The 11469-nt window shown below is 36.1% G+C and overlaps 1 protein-coding gene across 7 annotated transcripts; it reads left to right on the forward strand.

The window, feature by feature from the left end:
* Positions 1–766: 766 nt before the first annotated feature.
* LOC147408474 (Calcineurin-like metallo-phosphoesterase superfamily protein) lies at positions 767–9364 on the forward strand. Of its 7 annotated transcripts, XR_015170634.1 has the most exons (11): positions 767–1087; positions 1776–2003; positions 2172–2293; positions 2479–2641; positions 2966–3106; positions 6932–7039; positions 7223–7451; positions 7655–7906; positions 8940–9107; positions 9184–9232; positions 9317–9364. XR_015170634.1 is itself a non-coding variant. In XM_086418416.1 (9 exons), exons 1-9 carry the CDS (start codon positions 923–925, stop codon positions 9020–9022), a joined length of 1491 nt encoding a protein of 496 aa, XP_086274542.1. In that variant the 5' UTR covers positions 767–922; the 3' UTR covers positions 9023–9364. The 7 variants fall into 7 exon arrangements, 3 of the variants coding, with proteins under 3 accessions (XP_086274542.1, XP_086274566.1, XP_086274556.1); XR_015170619.1 differs by having other exon boundaries at positions 8940–9232; XR_015170624.1 differs by having other exon boundaries at positions 9184–9364.
* Positions 9365–11469: the final 2105 nt, after the last annotated feature.

Here is an 11469-nt window from a genome sequence, read left to right on the forward strand (position 1 = left end):
CATCCTCTACCCATAAATTTTAATTTTAAGATTTCAAAATTTAAAAAGGGTCGTGGATCCACATGAATTATCATATTGACAATTAAAAATTGCAGACTTCTAGATTTCATTAAAAAAAAATTTATGATAAAAAAAGTCATGATTTTCTGACGTCTCTTGACGTGGCATGAGCTAAAACCATAGATTTTCCCTCAAGATACACAACTGTACATCCCCATGATATGTGTAGTTGTGTATCCCAAAGAGAATATATGATTTTATCACATGCCTCGTCGGGGGCATGTGTAAGATAGGGAGTCAAAAAATCATAATTTAGAAAAATAATTTTTTTTGAATTTGATCCATGGTATTGAAAATAGACATAATCCAACACTTAATGAATAATGATTTTTTGACACCCCCTCTTACATACGTCTATCGATGTAGTATATGCTAGAATCATAGATCTTTTTTCCCAATGTACATAACTGCGCATATTTATGGGGATGTACAATTGTATATCCCCAGGAAAAGATATGTGATTCTAACCCACTCCACGTCAGAAAATCACGACTAAAAAAAGAATAATGATTTTGTGACATACTCACCCTATTTTTTATGTGACATAACCGTAGGTTTTCTTTCTCGAGATACACAAATGCACATGTTCAAGAGATATGAATTTGTGATTTCCGAGAAAAAAAATCGAAGGTTCTGTAGAATGCCACGTAGTATCAGTGTATCAGGGCAGTCAGAAAACCACAACTCAAAAAAAAAAAAAAAACAAAAGCCCGTTTACGCCTCGTACTTACAACGCGTGGGTCTTACGCGCGCCTGTCCGATGTGAAGTAAGCATGCTTCCAGACTCCGGAGCGAGCGCCAACTCTCGAATTTCGCGGTCTCATTCGTTTAAAAGATATCTCATCACGTCTTCAACGCTATTATGATTATCCCCTTCTCTCTCTCTAAAATGGAGAGTTCTTCCTTTAATCGAGTTGTTCAAATTGTCTGTATCATTCTTTTGCAACTCCTCAATTGCAGAGCTTCGATGGAACCTGTAATATCTCGAATCTCATTCGGATCATGCGCCAATCAGAGCGCTCCTCAGGTTAGGGCTCTAAATTCTTCTTCTTTTTTGTAATTCTTCGTAAAATTCATTTCTTCTGGTTTTAAGAATTCTGTTGATTTTCTATATTGGTGTGGAAATGATTTCCTGTATTTACCTGTCAAGATATAAGAATTGTAATCCCGAGTTTGTAATCGAGATTTTCTAGTTTTTTTTTTTTTTTCCTCGCAAAAAATGTGTAATATGAACCGTTCGGTTGTTTGATTCGCGAAACATGACGGAGCAAGAATCGCCTCCGCAGGGATCTTATATGGTTGGAGCATTTATTAATCAACATGTTTTTGTTCCTTAGCCTTTTCATCTGGATTTCAGTTAAAAGTCGTTTAAGAGAAGTTTCACTAGACGTGTGATTTCTAGGAATTAAATTTGAACTTCTTTTTACCGAAGAAAAAAAAACTTCTTTCACACAAGGATTTTGATCTTGTCCAGAGTAGGTGGTTTTCTGCTGTCCTGGCTTGATCTTGGTTCTAGTCAAGGCAGCAGCAGCCTTCTTAATCTCCTATTTTTAGTGACTTGATCATCTGTTCTCGGTCTAGCTCCTGCCCAAATCCTGTGAAACACTAAACCATTTCGGATGATTGGATATGGTAATTTCCTCTCTTTCTTAAAAATATGTTGTGATTATTCTATGTGAAAATGATTTGTGCATAAATCTTGTGCTTCGATGCAGCCCATTTGGAATGCAATCATTGACTTTGATCCCCAACTTTTTGTTTGGTTGGGAGATAACATTTATGGTGATATCCGGCGCCCTTTTAAATTTTTTGGAAAGGAAAGGACAATTGGACCATGGAAGAATGTTCCAAGGTTCATTCCTGTCACTGAGCAGGAAATGCAGTTCAAATATAAGAGGGCTAAGAGTGTTCCAGGATACTCTCTTCTTCGAAAGAGAGCTCAGGTACCTTCATCAAATTTATTAGAATACAACCGAGTAGTCTGGTTGAATGTTCATTTTTGCAAGCTCCATAAATTGATGTACGGTTCTTTTATAATTTCTTGATATTTTTTTTAATTATCTTTGGACTTTATTTAATGGTGTTATCCGATGTATGCTTGAATGTTGCAGGTGATTGGCACATGGGATGACCATGATTATGGATTAAACGATGCTGGGAAAGAATTTAGTGGGAAAAACATCAGTCAAAGGCTTTTGTTAGATTTCTTAGATGAACCCCAAGATAGCCCACGGTAAGTGATCTTTCTTCATCCATGACACTTCATGTTAACATAAACATCCTCAATATGTAGTTATTAAGAGTTGGTCAAACCATATTCAATAGCGTAATCAGTTAATGTATTTGAATTGGTCCATTTTCTATTACATTTGGTCCAATATGGGTACACATCATCGTGTGAAAGAAAATGTTATGAAGGCTTTACAAGAAGTTTCATGTAACATGGCTTCTTGTTTCGTTGATTGGTTCTTTTGGAGGCTTGATGCTGTTGTGCTTCTCACCATGGCTGTTTCATTATAGGCGCAAGCAAGCTGGTGTGTATGCCTCGTATATGTTCGGCCCCAACGGAAAGCAAATTAAGGTTTGCATGTAATGTTTTAAAATTTTCCGAGGGGAATTTATGCTTAATTAATTCTATAGATACTTTCTTTGTTGCACTTGGCTCATATTATCATATTTACATTCCTATTGAAGATGAATAATTTTTTTGGTAAGTTATGGTTCAAGAATATATTTCTTCAGTGACAAAATGAGCATATTTAGTCTATGGGTCATTGAAATCCAGTAAATATGAGAGATTTGTTTTTTTTTCAATTTTATCAAGAATAAGCTTGCTAAACAAGTCTGGCATTATGTACACGTATACAAAATCCATGTACTGATCATAGACAATATACTTATGCAGGTTATTCTCTTAGATACCAGGTACCACAGGGACCCACTGTTCAGTGATGGGAGTATTTTGGGGAGTGCCCAATGGATATGGTTAGAGAAAGAGTTAAATGGAGCTAAATCAGAGATTACCATCATTGGGTCTTCTATTCAGGTACTCTAGAGAATGCTTAATTTAACTTTTGTTCAGCTACTTTAACTATCGTCAAGGAAGGATACACACTAACTTGGCTTGAGGAAAGTTGATCCCATGACTCAAATGCTGTTGAAGCCACTTTCACTGCCATTAACCAGTAACCCCCCTTGCTTGCCTAACAAAAAAAAAAAAAAACAGAAGGATACACACTAATGTCTGGCTTTTTTGGGGTCATGGAAATATCATTATTGCCTCTTGGATTGATAAAAACCACTTCTTAGATAATAGATTCTGCATTATGAAGGTCTCCTTGCAATTTTAGGCACCAATAGTATTGGTAAAGTGAAGGGAAATGTAGTGATCATTTAGGAATTCCTTTTCTAAAAACTAAGGTGTAATGAGATTATATTTGGCTTTATCTCTTTATGAAGTTCATTTGTTCTAGAAGTTTAGAGCTTATCAGACATAGCTTGTGTGCAAGAGAGAAAGTGGAAAGGACAAATCCAAGTAAATTGATGGTTACAAACTCCTTTGCAGGCTACAAAGGAAAAGATAGAAATAAAAATGGAGTAGGTATACTAGTAGATAGAGATTTAAAGGATAAATTTGTAGGTTGATAGAAAATGGATAATTGATTATTATCAATAAAATCAGTAATAGGAGAAGAGATAATTAACATAACTAGAGAAAATAGGAAGAAAGTGAAATTTGAAGTTGGTAGAGGTGATAAAGTTTGTTTCTGGGAAGACTGAAGGTGTGGGGAGTCACCCCCAATGGATCAATTTCCAGAGCTATTTGAGTTAACCTTGAAGAAAGGTCTTCCCATGTCATCCTTTTTGTGTAGAGAAAATAGGGAGGTGGTGTGGGATTTTGGTTTAACGATTGGGAGTTGGAAAGTGTGGGCAGGTTTCTTAGGTGCATTGAATCATTTCCTTTTTCAGTTGATTTGAATGGCTGTAGGATTTGGGAAAGAACTTGGGATGGGTTATTCTCGGTGTGTTCATTTTATCTCTCAGGATTGTAAAATATCATCAAGGATTTTCCGATGTTGCATGTTTGGAGCCCAAAAATTCCATCCAAAATTTTGTTATGTATTTGGTCAGCGACGTTGAAGAGAATTGCTACTTTGGATCAAATTATCAAGAGAGGTTTTCCAATGCCAATTTTTTGCCCTGTGTGTAAGAACAGGGAATCGGAGGATCATATTCGTATTAATTGCTCCATGGCTCATAAGATTTGGTCTTTTGGCATGTATGGATGCTTTCCATGATTAGTCCAGTCATTATTTTACTCTAGGTTGGCTTGGGGTTCTCATTTTTAATGTCCAAAAGAATCCTCTGGAATCACACCCCATGTGCAATTTGTTGAGGCTTGTGGAAGGAAATGAATTCTCGCATATATGAGGACAAGGAGACATCGTTGCAGGGGTTAGTCATTTCTACTTTTGGGTCTTTTGTTTTTTGGGGGAAGATTTTCAAAGAATTTGAAGGGATTTTCTTTGAAGATTTCCTTGTTAGATGGGAGATGATTTGTAATATTCCTGTTAGTATGTCTAGTGCAATGGCCCTTGTATCAGGATAGTCTCCTTGACCCCCCTTTCTTTTTTTCTAATTTATAAAAAACTAACTAGCTTGGACACATAGAGCCGACCCCAAACTCTTTGGGATAAGGCCTCAGTAATAATGTAAGTGCTTGGACCGATAGCTCAGTTGGTTGACAAATTGCAATGCAACTTTGAGGTAGTGATTTCAATTCCAATTTACCTATAAAACAGAGTTAATGCTTATGAACCCCAAGTTGTATCAGGAACAAAAATTAAAAGATAATTTTGGGAAAACCTGGATGAACTCATTCAAAGATTTTTTGATGGAGAAAGAATACTTATTGGAAGAGACTTAAATGATCATAGAAGGATGGCAAGTAAAAGATATTAGAGGGTGCATGGAGACCCAGATTTGAGAAATAATTGAAATGGGAAATGTGATCCTTGAATTTGTGATGGTATATTATCTTGGAATAAGGCTTTGTTGTTGTTTATTATATTGGATTCAAAAAAGAGGGATTAGCATTTAATTACTTTAAATTGTGGAACCAATAAAAGTTAGATAGATATATTTTTTTCAACTTAAGAAAAGTGAATGATCAATATGCAAACATTGTAAGGTCATTCTTGGGGATAGTTTGACCTCACAACATAGGCTAGTGGTTTTAGATGTTTACGTCTAAGATAGAAGAGAAAAATTAAATAAATGTCTAAAGAATAGGGTAGTGGAATTTGAAGGGAGAAAAATGTTGTCCTTTGTAAATAGATTGATAGGGGAAGAAATGTGAAACCTAAAGGATCTAAGCTACATGACTCGAAGAGAAAGGGAAAAAAAAAAAAGAAGAATGAATAAGTGAGTGAGAGAGAGATAAACAGATAGATAGAGAAAATAAGTAAGAAATATTAAAGTACTTTTGAGGCGCGAAAGGAAAGTTCCTCCTGAGGTCACACCTCATGTGCACTGCCAAGAGACCTCTTCTGATCCAAGTGACTAAGGTAATTTTCCTACTATTCTTATGGTTGATGACTCTCAGCTTCCTATTACTAAAGGGAGTGAGAACTTATACTCAACATCTTATTTTCAATGTTCTATAGTTTATTGTCTTCTTCACACCATGCTTTTACTACTTTCTTATCTTTCCTGTCCTTCTCCGGTGTTGGAGAAACCCTTTTTCAACCTAAATGTGGAGATGTCATGGCCTAAGAGATGCATTTCCTTGCGAAGAATAACACTTGGGATTTGGTGGCATTACCAAGGGGCAAAGAATTTGTCGGTTGTAAATGAGCGTTCAGTGTGAAGTACTAGTCTGATGGTTCAATAGAGCAGTACAAAGTCATGTTTGTTGCCAATGGGTGTATGCAAATGTATGGAATGGATTATCAAGAAATGTTTCCTTTTCTTATCTTTTACAGCTAATCCAAATTGGTTTCTTCAACAATTTGATGTGAAGAATGCATTTTTCATAGTAACTTAAAGGAAGAGTTTTAGTTTTATATGAGAATACATATTGGTGTGGAATTCTCATCATCTAAAGGGAAAGTGTGTAAATTGAAGAAAGTTCTTTATGGGTTGACACTTGACACAGTCCCCACGAGCCTAGTTTGATAGATTCAATAAAGTTATGCTAAAGTATGGATATAATCTTTCAATTTGATCACGCATTATTCACTAGACACAATCAAGCAAAAATTACAGCTCCCATTGTGTATTAGGGTGGCATTGTGATGCCTGAGAGCGAAGAGGAGGAGATGACATGGCTAAATCATAGATATGCAGAGAAGTTGTTGGTTGAGGTAGTGAAGTGGCCATGGACACACTTATTTTAACCAAGACATGGTTTTAGACAGAATTGAATGGAGGAACATGGTTCATCTTCCGGACACCAAATTTTTGGGAGGAGGCTTAGAGCCATAGTAGTGTTAGGCTTTCAGCAAGTTTCAGGGTTGCTTTGAATGATAAAGAGGGTTTCCATTATTGAACCAATTTCATCAAAGCCTTATCCCACAAGTCCGGGGTCTGCAATTTTTATTGAGGTAACCTTGGTAAACTCTGTTCTGTATTCAAGAAGCCAGTTGTGTTTCTGAGATGATTGGATAATTCCTGTTACCTAAACTTACATATTTGGATACAGCATGAGCTGCAGCACTTGACATCTAAATAGCATTTTGGTAATGATAAGATGGAAGATCTTTCTCCTGATTCAGTTTTTATGTTATTTTTTTAAATCGGTTTTCTTACAAGTACTTAATATACAAAAACAACCGGGTTTATGTTACTTCTTCATTTTTTCTTCATTCAGGTAATATCAAATCTTTCTGCAACTACTGGCCCCTTATTTTATTTGGAGTCATGGGGGCGTTTCCCGAAGGAGAGGGACCGCTTGTTTAAATTGATAGCAAATAGTAAAGTGAGAATTTTTATTTATTTATTTATTTATTTTAAAGACTTGCTAACAGTTTCTTGCTCAATAGTAAGCAGCTGGAATGCTAGCAATGCTTTCTATCCGTGGCTTGACACAGCGAAAAATGTACTCGTGCTCTGTTGAAAATTACTTGATAATTTCTTTAACAAGTTATCATTTCACATGCAGAGGGATGGTGTCTTCTTCATAAGTGGCGATGTTCATTTTGGAGAGATAGCCCAATATGACTGTGCTGCTGGATATCCACTTTATGACATAACTTCGAGTGGACTTACTCAAGCTGTAGAGAAGGCAATCCCATCATCGTTGGCTTTCCTAGTGAGAGTTGTGGCATGGCTGACACCAACTACTATGAGAGTTGTCGGACCAAAATGTCGATACAGATCATGCACATATGGTACCATATTGTTTTGCAAGTAGTTATTTTCTGCTTTCCCTCTTTGAAATTTGACTTATTTACTCTAGTATCTTTAACTTACTATTGGAATCTAATAGTTAAAATTAACTTCCAACTTGCTTCACCATTTTTATTACTTTCTCAAGTAGTGGCTTGGCGTGTCTTTTTAAGTTATTAATGATCAAGAGATGAATATTGTCCAGGCATGCCAAACTTTGGGGCAATTGAGATCAATTGGGATGCTAAACCAGTGACATTGAAGGTTGAAGTGAGGGATGTGAATGGAGACACTGTTACAAGTGTAAATATTTCACTCTCGGAGTTGCAAATCCGTGGCACGCATCATGGGACTACCGTGAAGGCAGGAAAACATTGGCAACACTGTACTCTTGAAATTGATCTGCCATGGATCATCAGATACCGCTTGGCTCTTCTTTTCTTTTGTGCTTTATCTGGTATGCCATCTTAGATTTTGAAATCATCTCATTTAGTATTTCACATCTTCCTACAGCATGTATATCAGATGCACAGTTTACCAACAAGATCCATACTTGGCACTAGCACCACAGTGCACATATCAGTTGCTGACATCCACCATCATAAGTAATTTATCTGGTCTCTAGTAGGGCTTAAAACGGATCGGATTCGGTGCGGATATGAGTGTCCATATCCGTATCCAAATTTTTTTATCCGGATCCGAATCTGACTCAGATCATATCCAAACCATTTTACTTTTATTAAAATCATATTTGGGATCAATCCGACCGAATTTATTGATTCCGGTCGGTCGGGTTGGATAATGTCAACCCGTTTAAGATTATTTTAATAAAATTGCTAAAATATGACTAAATGGTGACTTGAACTCAAGACCTCTCCATTTTGAAGAGAAGCCTTGATCACTACACCCAACCGTTGTTGGTTGATGAAAAATGATTTAAAAAATATAAGAATACAAATTGCAAAGTAATATATCATTCGGATCTTGACGGATATAGGGATGGAACCATATCTGACCCGGATCCGACTTCGGGTCAAGGGACATCAACCCATATCCGAACCATATTTTAATTCGGGTATACTTGATGAAACCAAACCCGTTAAATTTGGATTCAGATCACTTGGATTTCGGATAAAATCCATACCATTGTAAGCCCTAGTCTCTAACCATGTGGTGTTCTCATGAACACGGTAAAGGTCTAGTTTCCAGATGATGGTGTTTGTGTCTTGGATAAGATAACATAATGCCAAGGACATGGACTGAGGTGGTGATATTAAGATGTGAAGAATCCTGAAGAAACAGAAGACAAGGCTTTGGATAGAATTGAATGAACATGATTCTTTCAGCTGGCGAAATTTTTGTGATAAGGCTTTGATGATGATGATGATGATGGAAAAATAATGTGACAATCCAAGACACGTTACATCATTCCTAGTGTTGTATTTATCTTATGGTCACCTTGATGGCTTTTTCACTTTTCTTTCTTGCAGGGTTGGTTCTTGTTGTGGTTGTGCTCACTTATGCAGTAATAATTGTAAGCAGACGTTTTGTTCACAAATGCAAATTTGATTGAAGAAACAAGACGGATGTGATCTTCGGAAGTTTAGTGAATTTTAGCTGAAAACTCACTAATTTGAAGGCATACCCGAGGAATCACGGTACACATGCCTTCCTGCTCAATTTACAAAACTTTTCCCCATTATCTTATTAAGGTCTCACTCTTTAATGTTGCAGCATCATTCAACTTATACACAAGACATTTCTGGTTAACTCAACAACTAATGTACTTTGCCTATCATATCTGTAACTTGTGTGCTACTACAGTGGAAACAGTTTTTTTAATTTTGCTGTAGCCTGTCTTTTGCAGTTTGAGGAATGCTAAGTGGCCTTGCTATGAGTACTAAAAAATTCCACCTCTTTGTTGGACAAATTGTTAGTGCAGGAATGCCCACACTACCACGTGTAAAGAATGGATAACACTACAATACTTACTACCTCTCGTATCTTGAGGGATTAGGATGATCCAATTTCTATAATTATGCAAGCATTGAATCATAGTTTCCAGCTAATCTTGTGTTTATTTACTTTTATTGCGCTGTTTTCCTAATTTTTTGTTGTTAAAAGAAAATAAAAAATAAAAAAGTTTCCAAGAGTTGAAACAAATTTCAGGGCATCTCAAAAAGAAAAATGTTCTACGCAAACCCCAAGGGGACTAAAGCTTGTCTGTTGTTCCTTTTTTCAAATAAAGCCAAGTTTGAATATATCTTTAGATTCAGCAAAATATATTGAAATTTTCATACAATCCCAAGAAGGTTTCTCTTCTGGGTTTTGAATTTGCAACAGCTGCAGTGGTAACTCCCCATTTTTGTATTATATCAGAATCTAAACATATCCTCTCTTTTTTCTTTTTCTTTTTTTAATGTAATTTCTTTTTTCTTTGTCAATTAGCCTTAATACGAAAAGGACTCATGAGAGAGGTCATAAAATTTTATTTATTTTTGAATTGTAAGATTGTGAAAGAAGAAAACAAATAAGATTGAGGAAACTTGTGATGAAAAATATGGCTCTGGTCTGGCAGTTAAAAGTTCTGTAAAAATTCCAATTCTGAAATTGAAAATGCAGCTGGCCCAGCTTTTCAGAAGGTAATTAATAAAAAATAAAAATAAAATATATGTGACACCATGTTGAGGGCTTCCCACCAATGGTCAAAGAATGAGCCAGTGAGTGAATCCCATCACATCCATCCACTAGTGTTTTGGTTTGTCGAGACGAGAGAGACCCACGGCACGCTTTTATTTAAGAGCTTTGACAGAAGTTGAGAATTGCTCGATGCAACATCCAAATTGACTACTATATAATGAATGAAAATGAACTCAATTTCTTAAAGGTAGTTTTGAATAACGGGTGAAGATGAACACAACTTCTAAAATGGTGAACAAAATAAAATGAATTTATATTATCATATTACCATCCGTATGAATGTTAGGGAAAGAAAGAAAAAAACACAACTGTAAGTCTGTAAGAGAGTAAAATAAGACCATACAGGTTGAAAGAAGAGCAATCCATCCATCTTTTAAATTAATAAAACGTAATAATAATCTATTAGAAATGTTGAAACAAATAGCAACCTACAAATAATATATTACTAGAAAAACCCCAAATACATCAACTTGTTGTAGCATAAATAAACATTTAGCTGACTACCTTCAAACCCATACCATATTTAAATTCTCAAACATAACGAAATTAAACTAAACAGAAAGCAAAGAAGGAGAGGGCTTGCGCCTAAAAGGGTGACAAGCAACAAGGTAAAAGCCGAGTTTGTTCTTTAATTTTCTGAGAAGCAAAACCTTGTTTTCACACCATCCAAGGACGAACCCAACTGATCTCTGTTTGAGTATAAGATTTATCTTCCCAGTAGTACCTTTGGCCTTGTTTGAGATGTTGAACATGTCCACAGTACTATTATGCCCTTGTTCATGATATTGATCTTCTCCATCATCTTCCCACTGAAGAGGGTAGCTCCTCAAGAAAATTCTTCTGTTGTTGTAATCTTCGTATCTAAAGCTCCTTCCTCTCTTTCCATTTTCCTCCTCGCGGCCAATGCCAGAGAAATCCATCACAGACAAAATAAAACTTAAAACAGACCTAACGACCCTTCTTCTTCTTCTTCTTATTGATGTACAACTCTCCCGGCATGCAGTGGCACTTCTTCTCCATATATTTATATTATATTCTAGAATAAGGCTCCAGTGACCTTAAAGATTAACCTCATGTCACACTTTCCTGACCTGGAGGTGTGTATGGACCATACTTCTATGCTTTTCGTCGAAAAAGCATCTATGCCCACCTCCACATCAGAAAATGTGCGAAATGATAGGTCAATCTTGAGGTCACTGCAGCACCACAATATGTTCTATAGATGAGTGCGGATTCTAAACTCACGGAGTAATTAATTAAGGTTAAATCCTTAATTGTATCTCATCTTTTGCCACATCATGTGTGGCACACTCCTTTGTA

This window comes from Akebia trifoliata, chromosome 2 (genome assembly GCF_017979445.1).
Source record: "Akebia trifoliata isolate Shusen 1 chromosome 2, ASM1797944v1, whole genome shotgun sequence".
In the NCBI taxonomy this organism is placed as follows: Eukaryota; Viridiplantae; Streptophyta; class Magnoliopsida; order Ranunculales; family Lardizabalaceae; genus Akebia; species Akebia trifoliata.

Bases quoted from the DNA above. Each gene is read 5' to 3' on its own strand.
- LOC147408474 (XM_086418416.1), top strand. From the start codon at position 923: ATGATTATCCCCTTCTCTCTCTCTAAAATGGAGAGTTCTTCCTTTAAT. The intron at 2,004-2,171 runs GTACCTTCATCA...TGAATGTTGCAG, and splicing joins TTCTTCGAAAGAGAGCTCAG to GTGATTGGCACATGGGATGA. The intron at 2,642-2,965 runs GTTTGCATGTAA...ATACTTATGCAG, and splicing joins CCAACGGAAAGCAAATTAAG to GTTATTCTCTTAGATACCAG.